This window comes from Lepisosteus platostomus, chromosome 18, assembly GCF_059453375.1.
Source record: "Lepisosteus platostomus isolate fLepPlt1 chromosome 18, fLepPlt1.hap1, whole genome shotgun sequence".
NCBI lineage: Eukaryota > Metazoa > Chordata > Actinopteri > Semionotiformes > Lepisosteidae > Lepisosteus > Lepisosteus platostomus.
This window is the reverse complement of record NC_142628.1, coordinates 10,356,904-10,373,768: the sequence shown is the minus strand read 5'-3', so window position 1 is coordinate 10,373,768 and position 16,865 is coordinate 10,356,904. Positions and strand designations below refer to the sequence as shown.

Genomic DNA, 16,865 nt, shown 5'->3' with positions numbered 1-16,865 from the left:
GTGGATACCCTGGCTTCCTTCAAGAAGCAGCTGAGAGAAATCTTCAGATCACTTACTGTATGAACTACTAGCAACAAAATGAGCTAAATGGACCACATGGTCTCCTCCATTTTTATTATGCATGCAGGATTAATACTGACGTTAATAGTTATTTTCTCTCCATTCTACACACTAAATCACTGTAGGTTTCAGAAGTAAAGCCTGTGGTGTACCTGTACTGGCTTCTCTGTTGCCTTTATTGATGAGCACATCCCATTTGATCATAGCAGGAACTTTATCCCTCCCTTTCCTGAATGTTCCAACAAGACTGCAATCAAGGTCCATTTCTTTATTGCAATGCAGTTAATGATTTGTCACCTTCTAATTCTTCCACTAGGTTATCCATCCATTCATTGTCTTCCAGTTCAGGGTCACAGGGAAGCCAGAGCCTGTCCCAGCAAGCAACAGGCACACGTCTGAATACACCTTGGACAGGATGCCAGTCCATCACAGGGCACAAACACAGACATGCGCACACTCACACCAGGTCCAGTTTTCCCAGAAGCCAATTCACCTACCAGTATGTTTCTGGACTGTGGGAGGAGACCAGAGCACCTGGAGGAAATCCACAATCCACAGGGAGGACATGCAAACTCCACCAAGACCACCTCAGGTCCCGAATTGAACCCAGGACCCCAGCGCTAAGAGGCAGCAATGTTAACCACTGTGTTACCATTCCGCACTCACCAGGATATAGAAAAACAAAACTTGAAAAATATGATGTATAATCCATGAAATGTTTTAATATTTCAAAATATTTGTAACTAAAAGTGTAGGTTTCAAAATAGGAGTTCATCTTGCAGATACTATTGCATTTACAAAATTGACATTTCACAGTATACTATTTAAGGCATGAAACAAGAGCACCCAAGACATAGTTATTTTTTTCCCGATTGGATTAAAACTAGTACCATGTAAGAGCTCAATACAAACCTAAATGAAAAATATTATTGAGGAATGAAAAAAGTTTTAAACACATACAATTATAGAAATCTGATAGAAGCCCCCGAAATAATAAAAAGATTCTTCACAAAAACAAATTTGTTTCTTAACTGCAAAAAACTTAATTTATTAACAATGCAATAGTCTTATATATGATATAAAAGTGTTTTCTTTAGCATACAAATAACAAAACCATTTAATTTAAAAATATTCAATTTACATGCAAGTTACTCTCTATGACGATCTATAAAATGTGTATACATTGCCTGATCGATACAGATCTTTGTATAAAAATGATTCCTGGTCTTCAAACTTCTGTCAAACGTTACAAAGGGAACTTCACAGATTTTTCTAACGGGCTTTCAATATGTGACACAGTCACAGTACATAAAATGGTGTTTAGCAATTATTTTTCAGAATATTCAGCATAAGGCCACATTTTATGTAACAATCCCTGAAAAACAACATCTCTCATCTGTCATTCACACTTACATTCCCTACTGTGGTCCACACTGTAATCCTACAGGTCACTGACTAATAGACAAATATCTTTACATCTGGGCAAAATGTTAAATTGGTTGCTTTAAGGTTAAGGCTGTTGATGCTCTGCAGAAACCTACAAAACCAGTGGTTGTGAATCCCTCCTTCAGTCGCACAATAAAAAGGTTGTGGCTTTGCACGAGAATCCAGATATTAACTACTTTCACTCTCTGAGGCTAAGACGTCGCTGTTTCACACTGTGTGAAATGGACCAGCGACTGGGTGCTCCAAACCAGTGGAGTACTCCTGAGTCCAGTCTACCACAGTGGGCTTGAACAGGCCACAGCACTTCAGCTGGAAGAAGTTCACCATGTTCTTCACACACCCTTGACTGAAGAGGAGAAAAGAGACGAAAAGGAGAAAAGTTAAACTGGAGCCGTGATGCATCTGTCACAGACATATTAGGATGTGGGACAGTTTTTACTTTCCCCCTGAACCACAGGGTTTTCCTTGGGTCACATCCACTGACATCACAGCAGATACAGGAAGACCTGATCCTTTTCAACAGAAACACCTGCCTTTTAAGGCTCAACATCTGCTAACAACACTCTATGCCTGGTTATAACCACAAGGTCTAATTTTGCATTATGTAGCTATTTACTTCTGTAATTAAAATTCCCAAACTACCATGCCTCAAATCAGGAAAAACATTTCTGTTCTTTTGATACACTTTGTACAGTAGTACAACAGGTAGATGATTGACTCATTGTACTAAGCAGTACAAGAGAAAGATGATTATCACTGCCTTACATTTTCTAAATATATGTAATTTGCAGACGTCTCAGTACTTTACTGTTGTATTAAGCTTAGTCATAGCAAGATGTACTATACAGTAGTTAACATTTAAATATATACATTATGTAGTATACAAAAATGGGAAGTCTACTTACAGTAAATTATAAGAAAGTTACAGCAGATAAGGAGGCATTTGTCTTTGTGTTATAGTAATGATGAATACTAATTAAGTAGTCATCTACTGGGGTTGCTTCTGGCAATAAAAAGATAAATAAACATTCTCACTTGTATGGGTTTTGTCTCAGTGAAAAAGACTGCTTGGCTTTCTGCTTCCGACTCAAAAGATTCATCCTCTCTGCTGAAGTCAATCCAAAGAAGGCGATCTATAGGATAGCACATGTTTGTTCATATCAAAGCAGCACATCAGTAATTTAATCGAAAGCAATCTAACACTGCTTGTGGTACTCACTTGATAGAGCTGTGTCAACAGCAGAAGGGATGACCATGCAGTATGGAAGAAAGCTATCAAAAAAATGTATAGCACCCATGGAGAGCAGCCAGCCACCTGGGTCAAAACTCCCCACAAACCATGGACCTGATAGCTGGTTTTGCAATGAGAAGACCAATCTGTAATACATCAGATAACCATTTTTATACTCCCACTTCTACATCACAGTTCTCAGTGAATCCTATGTCTACTGTATTCATATTATAACTCAACACGCCATATACTTTGGACACAGGATCTAATAGTTAAGGCATGAAATTAGAACAGCATCAATAAGGTAGCAATGCAATGCAGCAGATTATCATGATTATCAATATTTTTGCATCGACCATCTTTTCCAAGATGGTTGACTATGTTTTGTTTGTACATCTACAGTATAACGTAACCAATAGTCAGTGCTGGGGAAAGTTATCTATAAAACGTAAAAGCTTTGCAATTACAAGTTACTTATACAAAGTATTACATAATTTCAGGGCGATATCTTTTATAATGAAAAGAGATACAGTGATCTACAGTATATACTGTATACATCTGTATGTACTGTATTTAGGTACTACATAAAGTAAGGTATTATTATAAAAGCAATTTCTTCCATCTAGAACAAATATGAAAAATAATCCGAACAGGGGAGGTATAAAAGCTCTTAGCTGTATCACAGTGCATGTAGCATTTAGTTTAGCACCATGTTCGCCTGAAAGTGATACTACAGCTAAGCTTTATTAGAAGGACTGTTATTAGATCTCTCCGAATACAAACCAGACTACTTACAAACAAGTGTGCCATAAAACATCCATGTCCCAACTAGGGTCAGAAAAAATACAAACATCACAAAATATCGATGATTTCTAGCACCTGCCAAGAGAAAAATACACATAATGTTATTTCACTTATTTGATCTTTTCAAATTAGTCTGTAATAAAATAGACGGAATTAGCTATTGTTTCCTAGTCCAAAAATGTTGGTTTGGGTTTTAAGGGAATGAGTACAGTACTTTCACAGAACAAATAAGCAAGTAGTGGGATATATTTATCTCTGTAAATCTTGGTCTTAAAATATTTTTTTCTGAATGGTTTCAAAAAGGAGCCCCAGTCTCAGTTAGACTATTACAAAATACGGTTAAAACATTTATGCAAGCTTTCAATTTTTTCCTGATTACTACTTTTCTGCATCAAGATTAATTTGAAGAAACTCATGCAAATAAATGCCAGAAACCTAATGTTACTTTTATAGAACGCAATATATTAGCTATGAAAAATTACATTTCCTAATCAGATCTTAAATAATAGAAAAATAGAAAATACATCTTAAATAAGACGCAAACCTAGCAAAGTGACCTACCTATGCAGCCGTTAATCCATATGGAGTGATGGTCTTGTCTTGCTACACAGGAGTCACACAAAAAACAATGTACTGAACGCAACGGTTTTCTCATCTGCACATGAAAAAAAAAAACAGGAAGCTTTTCAAAATTTCACACTGAACAATTGCTTCTGTTGTTTGCTTTATCCTTTAGGAACAGTAAACGCACAGCAATTACAAGAGTGAAAAGAGAAAAATGAAAAGAGAGTATCTGATAGGACATAATGGCAGTGAAGGTGGCAATACTTGAAATTATCCAGGAGGCCCTCTGAGTGTAAGCATTATTAAGGAGAAGGAACTGCATAAAATACCTAATCAAACAGCAAGTGCAAAAGGCACGGTGTCTGACTACTGCTCAGACTGGGGAACACACCAAAAATGGGACAGGTGGAGAGAGACCAATAGGCCTTGCTCTCATAAAACATTACAAACAAGAAGAGCTCAAGAGGAACTTCTAGCCCATCTGATTAGAGATAACTGATCCAAGGATTGGAAAGGATACTTTTTTTTCCCTTTTTAGCAAAGTTTCAGTTGTTTTAAAAACTTGCATTTTCCACAGTAAGACACACCACTTCTTTAAACCTGAAGTCACCCTCCTCATTCTCAAACCAGAAAACAATGGAGTGTGTTCCAAGTGAGGGGGGGTGGTGGGAGTGAGATCTTAAATTTCACTTACAAGACAGGAGGTGCAAAAGATCCGCACGTCCAGACAGCCTGCTTCTGCCAGCAATACAACATTCTAAAGAAAAGACAACAGAACTCTTTTTTTTTCTTCATTCGGCATTAGAATTTCATATATCTCACTATATTTCCCATCAAATTTTACTTTTATTGCCGATTGCCAGTTTCTAAGTTCATATGCATGGTTCTCTATTCTTCTACAGGTTTTATTCACACACAGAAGAAATTCTGCTTCACATAGCAGCAACATTTTTTACTTAAAAAAACTATGGTATATTTGAAAACAAACAAAAAAATACCAATCTGAGCTGAAAACAAAATTAACACTTACAGTAAACATGGCACCTGCCTTCGTTGTTGCAAAAAAGAATGACAAATGGTACCTTTTTCTTGTCCTCTTCTGTAACCTTTATAAATCCTGGATCTGTTTTCCAGCTTCTGATGTAGTAGTAGAAAAGACCAGTAATGCAGACAGTAAAAGGAAGCTGGAAAATTGCCTCTGACAGATGTGAGGTTTTGCATTAAGGAAATTAAATACAAATAGCTGTAAATATAGTGTTCAGTGCCACCATCATCCATTTCCAGTGATGGAACTGCTTGCTAAAAGAATCTTGTGCATTTGTCATCCATGTAGTGAAGCTATTGCATATATATTAGCTGCTACTGCACGTCTCCATCATCAAATGTCCATATCACAAAACAGTATAGCCACATTTGTTAAAGAAAACCTGTTTATGAAAATGTATAATCAACAATAATCATACATTATTGAATTTAGATTAATCATGAATTTTAATGTGCTGTATGTCATTATGCTATTTCATAAAACATTTTAAATTCCACATCGTTAAGCCTAGTCAGATTGCTCCTTGAAAGTTTACCTAGCCATGCCACTATCATCACCGGGAAAATAATACTTCTATGCCTCAATAAATAAATGTCACATCAGCACGAAACCGCAGCTTTTGACATTTACATTGACAGCATATCACCCAGCCTTAGCCATCTTTAATTATGTACTGTAAAGGGATTAATTTACCAAGGAAGTTAATTAAAAAGAAGCTTTCATATCTCTTTATCTGCACCCTGTTCCAGTTTGGAAAATTAATTTGCCCAGATAAAAAAAAAAACAAATTCATGCATGAGTGATGCTCCACTACAGAGCGAGAGCCATTTCCATAGTAATAAAAACACAAAAAAGTTTCCATCATTTTCTTACAAATCAAAATGCCGAGAGGCAGAAAGCAGAAAGACCAGCTGAATATTGTTATCCAAGGACCCTGCTGTGGACAATATATGGTAATGAGTTTCCCTGGGTGAAATTAATTTTAAGCCACTAAATTATATGGTTAAATAATGCATCACCTTTTTTTCTTTCATTAAAAATATCAGATTTCAATTATTCAGTCTTATATAGCAGAGATGAGGCTAAATTCAAACTTAACGTGGAACAAATCTTGTACCTTTACACACAGCATGCTTTATCAATACAGTGGTTTATAAAATGATTGGGGATTATAAAAAGACAGAGCTGGACACAACATTCGATGTCATTAAAATAAGAAGAAACTCAACTTTTCAAATCATCCATTTGAACTGCTGTGTTAGGAAAGGGAGTGAGCCAGTCAAAAGCAAACGTTGGTACTTAATGACACTGTGGATTAATATGAAAATGAACAGGGCAAGCTCTGATTTGTTTTTCAGTAACAACACCCACGCAACCAAAAACAAATTCACAATAGTAGACAATGTGGTATTTTGTAAGCAGAAACTGTACTCAACGGATAGCAAAGCATGGAATATCTGCTGAAAATAAATCTATGGATTTAATATTTTCATGATTGGCAATAGAAAGTCACACTATTGTAAAGGCAGCTTCCACTGGTTTCTTGAGTGAGAAAAAGCTTGCAAGGATATCGGGCAGAAACCACATGTACCAGGTGACAGCCATCCAGAAGAACGAGGCCAAGAGGATGGCCACAGCCATCTTGCCCTGGCTTCCCTGGCCCAGGAATGGCCTGCAACCAAGCAGAGTGAGCGAGCAGTTACTTCGGAGTGCCCAGTGTTCAATTCACCTCACTGCTGACACTCACCACTGAGGACTGTTGAGTATACTTGTGCTGTAGCTGGGGTCCTCCTCAGCTCTCATTAAGCCATTACCTGGTCTTACCACACAAATCACTAGAGGTTTCTGTGGCCCAGTCAAGTGAAATAATTTTCCTTCCCTGCAACTTAAAACAATAGGGCTGACAATTAATTTCCTGAAGACAAAACAGAAGAAACTGTGATCAGCCAAGGCTGGAAACAATCATCAGACTGGGGTCCTGAACGCAGAGGCTATTTGTATTCAGTCTTGGGCTGCAAATTCTCAAGCAGAAGTTGGCTACAAATCTTTGCCCAGAAAAATCTTGATTCAAGACAAATACAGTCACAGATTTAGTCTCAGAATTCGGCATAATACTCCCACCTTGTGGGAGCTCCTTAGAAACTGAACACTGCAACCATGACTACCAGCTACAACACCGCTGCATCCGTTGCTTCACCCAACTGAGCCACAAATACCTCTAGCACACACCTATTTCACATACATACAGTACACACATATATTATTTCCAAATACTGAAAAAGTACACAGTAATTCCAAAAGTACCCTACTTACACCCTGCAAAGCCTGTCTCCAGCTACAACTCAAACCTGAGTAGGCTGTACTTCAACAAGCCACTCACAGGAAGAGCACAGCCTAGCAACCTTACCTCTGCATTAGTAATTCTGAGCACCAGATGCTGAACATACTGTGTGACTTAAAAGCAGATGTCTGCTCACCGTGCAGTCAGATTGATGACGGCACACAGACAGGCGAAAAGGATTCCTTTAAGAAGCCAAGACTCTGTCTGCATGTCTGCAATGGCTCCCAGAGCCCACAGCACAAGTGTGCATAACAGCAACATCACATGGAACTGAAAGGAGGAAAAATAAAAACTACATCAGTTGCTTTTCCCAAAAAAGTGTGACATGTTCCAGTTTAAAAAGGAACAACAACAGAATTCAACAACATGATTTAAAAGTACATCCTAAATCCATATATACTGTATATGTGTGACCAACTCTGAAGTGTAGTTCATGCTTTATTAAAATTATGAATACAGTACAACCCATTTCAAAGACTATTTTTGGCTCTGTAATAATTACCTTTCAGATATTTGTTATAGCATCTTGATATGCCAATGTCTGAGGCAGAAAACAGAATAAATCACCCGGTTCTAGCCTGCTCTTCCCTTCATACTAAAATTATATAGAGTATGTATTGCCTTGCCAATATCACTAGTGCCAGGAAGCCTTTTTGGATTCAACAATAATTACAGTTTGTACTTTTTCTTACAAAAAGACAAATTAAACATAAGTTTTCTTCTGCAGAATTTGATCATTGTACCAATACAAAAAGAAAAACAAATACTCTCAGAAAAGAGGTTAAATTTGAGTAACACTTTGAATGATTGACTTTTGTCATACAATTATGTTTATAATTATCACAAATGATTCTCACACTCTTATAAATTTCAAACTAGTAGGAGGAAGCATATTCATTATTGTTAATTCATTCCAAGCTATTACTTGTGCATTCTGGACCTAAAGGAAGAAACCTTGAGAGGTGTATTGATTACCGTTAAGTAATGAGAAACATAAATGCAGAATTCTTCATTCTTTTCAAGCCTCACATTAACCCTGACCTAGAGCTCATGTATGATTTTAAACAAAGTATAAATAGGCTGCAAGTATATTCCCTGGACTGCTGCACACTAGTAAGTATGTAAATAACTACACTAGTAAATACATGTGAAAAATAAATGACCAGTTCCTCAGTTATCAGCCACATATGACAATAAAACAGTTTTCTCAAGGTCTAAAATATTTTATGGTGCAGTTTATTAAGGTGCAGAAGACTCAAATGGCTGGAAGGATGTTTTTAAATGTGTGCAGTTATACTGCCATAATACTTTAAGTCAGGTTTAATTTTTTTAGAATTGACATAAAGAATGTTTACAAAAACATACAGAACACAAAGCACCTACCTTGTATGTCTGCAAGAAGCGGAAACAGAGCGAGTTAGATTTACTCCTTTCATGCTTTACTTGGGTCAGCATGTGAATCAGTAGGGGACTGTGGACTTGATGAGCAAGATCAATAGGATTCTCTCCCTAAAATACAGACACACAAGGAGAGAAAACCAAGCCTTTCTTGAAGCCATCATTGCTACACACAGTGTTAACATACTGCAAGCATCTGGAGCAGAATATATACAGTATTCATGACAGTAAAAACAAAAGCTTGTGATTCCCAGGAATGATCTTTGTGCAAGGTACAGTACAATGTTTTAAAGGTCTTGGTTCTTTAGAATGAGGCATTCGTATTCTAAATGAATTAATATTCTCCAGAGAAGACATTCATCAGAAGGTCACATTCTTCCTCGGGCTCAGATGGTGCTATACTGTATTTAAGCAGTCTCTTTGCATTGATAAATGCCACTGGGCCCTTATAGGGAGAACCGAGAAAACAATACGACACTGACTGTACTGATACATATTAATACTAGACAATAAAGTACTTATCACCCTGGCCTCTCATTGCTGTTGGTTTCTTATTTCTCATTCATTCCATTCGTCCTCAGAAACTTTTCTCACCTTAGCATTCTGAATGTCCACGCTGGCCCCAGCCTCCAGCAGTATATGAGCTGCGTCCACATTGCCTGCCAGCACAGCGCAGTGCAGAGGGGTGTTTCTGTACAGCCTGTCCACAGCGTTGACCGAAGCATTGAACTTCAGAAGAAAACGGGTTGGCTCTGGACTACAAATGCAGAGGGCAAACTTTACAAAGGGTGTGAAAGATGTGTTACGTCCAATATATTACTGGTGTCATTTTCTTTTGCAAGGTTAAGAATCTTTAAATGCAAATGCCCTTAAAATCATACGTAAATGTGACTCCCACAAGATTTCTATCTGATCACATTTGTCTGGTGACAATGGTTAAAGAGTTAAGATGCAGTCTTATGAAATTCTCACATTTCAACACTGAACTCACTTAATAACAACAACAATAATAATAGGGTTAAAGAAAAGCTGACTAGTTACACTTTTAGTAATGCAGTACTTACCCAATTATTTTCTGGGCCGCCAGCATTAATGGGGTTTGTCCATTTAAATCTGGCAAATCAACATCCTGTAATTAAACAAATAGAACTCATAGGTGCAGGCATGTTAGAACTGTAATGCATCAATTCTCCTTTTAAATTGAAAAGCTTAACATCACAACAGAGTTATCTTATTTATGATTTATATTACCTTTCCATACGCAAGGATTTCTACAAAGAGTAACAGTCTATTTGATGTAGTTTCAATTCATTCAAATTAACAGGTCCTTTAAATTTGGTTTTTATATAAAACTGTCTTCTTAAAATATAGACCATTAAATAATACCAATACTTTAATACTGTTTAATGATTTCTAAAAGATCCCTGAACTGGGGAGAACACTGTATGACTATAGGAGTTAAAACCACAGATTAGGGCGTTCTCCAGTAAGGCTTTGTGTCATTTGAAAAGCCCTTCCCATGCCTTATGTAATCTGCTTATCAGTGCCTGAGGTGTCTGCCGCTGTTCTCTATGTGAAAGACCTACCTGTCCCTTTGCAAACAGGTAGGCAATAATGGGCATGTGCTGAAAGAGCACAGCCAGATGCACACTGCTGAAGCCTTCTCCATCCACAAGTGCAGGGTCAGCTCCATATCGCAGGAGCAGAACTACCATGGGCAGGTGGCCCTGCCTACGGAGGAAACAGACACTTTTGATCAAATGGAAGATTGTACACTCCTATGCAAAGACGTAAGTCACTGAACACAAGATTAATTTAGTCTTAACTACTGCTATACACAGCTCAATTATTCTGTATGGGAGTACTTACTTTATATTGTTTTTCTTATAAACACAAGGTTAATCTGACTTACTATGACTGACACAAGAACTGAAGAACTGTCAATACAAAATTCACTATTCTGCAAATCATTAAAACAGACACTCTGTTCCTAAGTACGAGTCTTCAGCACTGTAATGGTATCACATTCAATGCTATCACAATGTATTCACATTCCTTATGCTGCTGCTAATTGTATTTTACACTGCTACTTTCCCCTTTGTTATTGGCACACTGGCTATTGTTTTATGTTCTTGGCTCTAACAATTTGTGATGTCATTTGCTGTGCAAGGAAACAAGCCAGTAGGCATTTCATTGTACTCAGGTACATGTACTGTATGGCAAGAAACCTGAAACTTAGCATTTATACATTTATAACCAAAAATGAGATATAACAATTATACCTTATAGCCCAGTGGAGAGGCGTTGAGTTCAGATCCCCTCCTAGCTGATCAATGATTGCACCTTTGGAAATGTAGTACCTTGGACAAAACAAAGGCAAGACGATACAAAACCAAACTCTAAAAATTAAAGCATCATATTTGAAGTTCTGATCTGCAAGGGGCAGAAATATTTAACATGCCACGGACTTCACAAACAGCTCTAGTGGTAATCAAAGGCACTCTGTATCCTGAATTGATTAACCAGAAAAATAGTGTCCCTTTAATTGAGGAAGGAATGCTAAAAAAAATGTGTACAGTTTGACAACCTTTAAAACTATAAAAAATAAGTAATATTTTAAGGTGTCATTAGTTCTTCCCATAAAATTTACATATGTTTCCCAAAAATGCACTATAGTAGAGCATGTACATCTAAACTCCCTAATATATAGATTTTTATTTCAATCCTTTTTCTTGACATTCTGCTTTGTTTTGTCTCAGCTGTGCCAACACTAAAATCCCCCCAGCACGGTGGAGTAATTAAGATTAACAGGCCTTGTCAACAGCTGTTTTTTAGCAGAACAACTGATTAACGTGACAACTGGAAACCCAAGCATAATCAACAACAGATGATTGTTTGACTGCAACAGGTAGTTCATGAAACAACAGGAAAACACAATTTACACACAATCTAAAACATTTATTTTATATACTCCCTACATATATATATATATCACAATGCACAATTAATAAAATGACCATTGACTGCATGATACATTTTGCTTTGAAAACAGGCCTTACTTGACCAGCTCGGTTCGGTTGTTGATGGCTGCCCAGTGAAGCAGAGAGACGTTCTCTTTGTCAGGTTGCCGTACATCATAGCCTGCCTCTATGAGCTCTTTACACCTTTCAATTACACCGTACCTTTGAGAAGAATAAAAAACATTGGTTCACACAGCCAAAGTCTAAAGATCCCAAAGAAATGTGTATACATGTCATCGTGAACAAGCTACAAAGCTATAACTCTCAAACTGTTAACCAAGGATCCTTCAAGAAACAGCTGGATGGGATCCTCAGGTTTATTATTCACAAGCATGTGAGCTAAATGACCTCCTCTTATTTGTAACCTGTTCTAATCCCAGTTGCCTAGTGATATTATTTAAGCTCTTTATATAACTGTATTATGCATCCAAAATGGTGGAGGTTTGTCTTTGGCATCACCCTAAAAAACAAATAACACAAAATAAATACATCTAAAAACAAACAACAGTCCTAGCCAGGCAACATTACATATACACATACAGACATCTCATTCTGCCCATATTACACTATCTTTACATTAATCCGATAGTTTCATACAGGAAATGGTCACTTAGATGTGTTTAATATGCTGTTTGCACAGGGAATGAAAGAGTTCATGTATCCTGTACATTTGTTCTTGGCCACAGGCATTCTAAAACACCTCCTTGAAGGTAGAAGTTGGAAATGGAGAGGGTGAGAGGGGTCTTCAACAATAAGCTGAGCTTTCTTTTAAACTGCAATATAATACAGCTCTTTCATCTGTGTCTGTGGTTGAAATTCTACTCACAATTGTTTTACTAGCAATATTAACAGTTCTGGCCGATTTCCCTGTTTTCTACTAACATTCCATTAACCCTCTCTATAATGTTTTGACTCAACCCAAACACTTTCAACTTCCTGATCAAAAATATACACTGACTAGCCTTCGGAAAAATGCAATTGGTATTCTCTGCCACGTTTAACTGTTCATTGATTACTGTTGACAATAAGAACACTAGGGTCTGCCTATTGTAATCTGGAACACAGTGTTTGAAGCACCACCATTTTTCATCGTTCAGACACCGATTTAGAGATGCTCTTCCTAGAGAATTTAGAGAATGAAAAAAATAGTATCCTGTGCACAATCACCTCTGATAACTCTCTATCTATGTACATAAGTCCCAAAGCACGTCTATGATTGACAGGCCTCACACACAAAAGCTACACAACTGTTGTTGAACCTTCCCCAACAGGACAAACAGGGAAGCATTTTTAAAAAGCCAGGGTGGTTGGAGGATTATTTTTTACTTAACAAATGGATCACAAAACCTTTAGCATGTTAAGTACCTGCAAGGACCTTTCCGTCTGGTTTGCTAAAGGTTGATACTTTCCAAGAGGTCCCAATCCTTAAAGATGGCCCTCAGGAACCTCAGAGCCTTGATTACACACGCAGAGTATATTTCCATGTGGTCTACTAGTAGTAGGCTTCTTTGCACAAGGAAAAAAAGCCATCTTGTCAGATTACCTAAGAGGCAACTCTTTTAACACATATGGTACAGTATATAGCCCTTCCATGACTAAGCGACCTTGATAATGCTGTTTAATATTACGTTACTGCAGACTCTGGGAACACAGCAAAGTTTCTAAACCACACCTAGGAAATATTTTTCTCCATTAACATTTGTTAAACAAACTGAGAGGTTCCAAAGGGGGAAGCGTCTTGTTAAGGAGCTACAGTACATACACTTTTACAGTTTCTTAGCTGTCAAAATGTACTTCTCTCAAATTCAAATACATTTAAATTAGCTAATTTTCCTGGTTGCGTGTTGCATGCTCGGTAACAAGGCCCACGGACCAGAGAACGGATTCAGCATCAAGCTAAACGTCTCTCAAGACGGAAACAAATGCTTGTGTACCAGATGCAATTCCTGTGCAACTTCTGCAATGGAAAACTGACAAAGGTCAAGTGTCTTTTAATCAACGACACTTAAAATGACACTTACTGTGTTGCTTTAACGATGTCGTAATTGTTAGAGTCCTCCATAAATGAACGCCTTTTTGGTTGCTGTGTTGGGTCCATTGTTGCTTCACTCATGTGTCCAAACTGTCCATGAAAGTCTGGCATGAACCCATGCATGTGTCCACTGTGCCCGTGCCCATGTCCATGTCCATGGCTGTGCCCTTGAGCCTGATCAAAGTGGCCATGACTCTGGCACTGCAATACAAAAGAAACAAAACTTTCAGTGTGGGTACCATTTTTGGATCAGTTTTTATGTTTAGAACTTTTATTTAAAAAAAAGATATCTGTTTAGAGTGTGTAAAATGTACCATCTAAAAATACTTACATTAGTAAATCCTAGCAATTCTGTATCTTACAGCGTATGGATAATCGTTTTAATTAAAAATATTTATCCATAAAAAACGTGAATTTAATCCCAACCGCAGAAGTACTTAATAATGATGAAATTCTTGGTTATTAACAGAATTGCATGAGATTAGCTACGAACCAAACCTAATGCATTTTGCTTTAGCACCACTTAATATCTAATATGAATACCAATCTAAGATATTTAATTTTAACAACAAATATTATTTATTCTGATCGTATCTGCGACCCCCCCCCAAAAAGATGTTTTCCTGGTTGCACCGTGAGGTCAGTACCACGTGATGCAGAAATGTCAACCGATTAGAAACCAGACAAGACCGCCCATGTGGCACTGCCTTCGCCCCAGTGCCTGAAGATATCGAGATTGAATTAACCGGCAGTGCTTCGCTACTGTTAAGGATCACAACGCAGTCAACCACATTTCTGAAACGCGGAAACACGAAAACGTTAGGGAGGCATTTTTTTTTTACAAGGCGCACAACACAGGCCACTACTGATTTAGTACGCGAAATTAAAATATTTTAAGTGACGTTTTGATTTTGCAAAACGTCTGGCTAGTTATGTATGCCGTGAGGAATCAGTAAAGTAAAATGAAACTGATCTGGGTCAGAGATCGTTCACAAATTGACACCACAGGTGAACTTACTGGCATTTCTTCTTCCCAATCCATGATTCCAGGATAGTTTCTCTCAGTAACGCAGCAGCGCTTCCTTTCTCGCTGTAGCGTCCCCTCCCTTAGACTTGGACTTCCTGGATACTGTCCACCGGGGGAATGCCCTGATTGGCGGAGACGAGCACAAACTCCCGCCCACCCGCTTTCGCTTTCCTCCAGTCTCGTTTGTTCCGAAAGGAGGAGCACTAGCAGCCTGGGACCGCGGTGCGAGCAGGGGATGGAGAAAATGTTTGTGAAGTATGGGGAAAAAAAACAATCCAACTACAGTACAGATTCATTTCTGAAAGAAAGCATGTATTTCAACTGCTTCTAGGTTTAAAACCTGTGTATTGCACACTGATAGCGGGATGGTATTATCATTGCATATAATAATAATATGGTCCTACGTGCAAACGGACCATAGATACTGTACCTCCAGTAATGGGAGAATAAGGAATCAGTTGGCTCTTACTTGCGGAGAAACATTTAACAGCATATCGCGTATCACTGCAAACTATACATTATCCAGCTTGTACAACGTGGAAAACAAGGAAATTCTGAGCGTGACATGAGCTGCACGAATTAGCCATTCTTTTTGCTTTGGTTACATGTTTCCAAATAGGAGTATTTTCTGCTATCATACACTGTACCTAAAGAGAAGTCTCCCAATCAGACTAGAGCAGCGGAGTCTCTGGCTTCTTGCAAGAAACGGTTGGATGAGACCTTCGGATCAGTTAGCTACCAACTATGAAACGAATGGCCGAATGGTCTCCTCTCATTTTGTCTTTAAAAAAAAAAGTGTTAATTTTTACAGACGTCATGGAAGAAGATACGAAAGGCTTAGAAAGCATTGAACCCTCCCCCTCGCTTAGAAAAAAAAGAGGTTACAATGAAATTGAAAGGTATTACAATAAAGTTTAAAATTATTTCAGAAAGAAACATACCAGACCGCTCTCATGACTACCTAAATAACCTTCTAACTTGACACCTCACCACAGGTTTCAAATGTTTTAAACATATACTGTACTGTACAGGTGTGCGCCTCATTCTGGATGTGTACAAGGTCAGAAAGGTATCAGCTCCTTCTACCTAAAATTAGTCTTCACACAGGTTTTTCATCTACCTGCCTGAGTGACATCAGCGTGGCAGGATTCCCATAAAATCTTCTCTTGTGACTGAGAGTGATTCACGTACAGAGAAAACGGAGCTGATCACTTCTAGTGTCCATGCCAGCATGAAAAGAACTAGAAGAGAAATCCATAATACTGGAAACCATCTGAAGGAAGCTCCAGGTTTGATTTGTACTGAATATAAAGAAGTCAATGCTCCTCTTCTGACTTGATTGCAGTCGTATTTTTAATTAGTTTCATTGGATAGGAGTTGTGAACATAAGGAAGAATAATACAGTCTCAAAAATGTTTCATAACAGAATGGGGGTCATTTTATTTTTATCTACGGTGCATGATGTGGCGCACAGAAGGTTAATCTTTTTGATAAGAATGAGAAATGTATTTTATGAGAATATGAATATGAGAAAATGAGAATATTATTTGTCAAACTGTGCACAATTTCTTTAGCATTCCTTCGGCAGTTAAAGTGACAGTATTTTTCTGGTTAATCGATTCAAGTTGGTTGTTAACTGTTTGCTATGCAGAGCTTCTCTAAACTTGAAAGGATTCTGATTCCAGCGTGACTATCAGATTGATGGTTTCTGACATTTAAAAAAAGTGTTGTTTGTTATAACAATAAATTGTGTTCAATTGAATCATTTATTTTAAATGTTCTCAGTTTACGTTTGCATGAATGTATTTCTTGCGTGTATGCGTGGGACTAACCGCATCTCAAATGCAGTTCCCTTAAATATGAACTTCAAATTCAACTTCAAATTCATCTCAGCTTC

General features: G+C 37.7%; 1 protein-coding gene across 1 annotated transcript; it reads right to left on the bottom strand.

The window, feature by feature from the left end:
- Nucleotides 1-762: 762 nt before the first annotated feature.
- Nucleotides 763-15,099, bottom strand: zdhhc13 (zDHHC palmitoyltransferase 13). Its single transcript, XM_088610972.1, has 17 exons — nt 14,960-15,099; nt 13,931-14,142; nt 11,949-12,071; nt 11,172-11,249; nt 10,476-10,620; nt 9,954-10,018; nt 9,484-9,646; nt 8,875-9,000; nt 7,628-7,761; nt 6,722-6,822; nt 5,188-5,312; nt 4,800-4,862; nt 4,103-4,196; nt 3,533-3,616; nt 2,726-2,883; nt 2,542-2,639; nt 763-1,852 (listed from the first exon to the last, which is right to left on the bottom strand). The coding sequence occupies exons 1-17, from the start codon at nt 14,981-14,983 to the stop codon at nt 1,714-1,716; spliced, it is 1,932 nt and encodes a 643-aa protein (XP_088467098.1). The 5' UTR covers nt 14,984-15,099; the 3' UTR covers nt 763-1,713.
- Between the last annotated feature and the right edge of the window lie 1,766 nt (nt 15,100-16,865).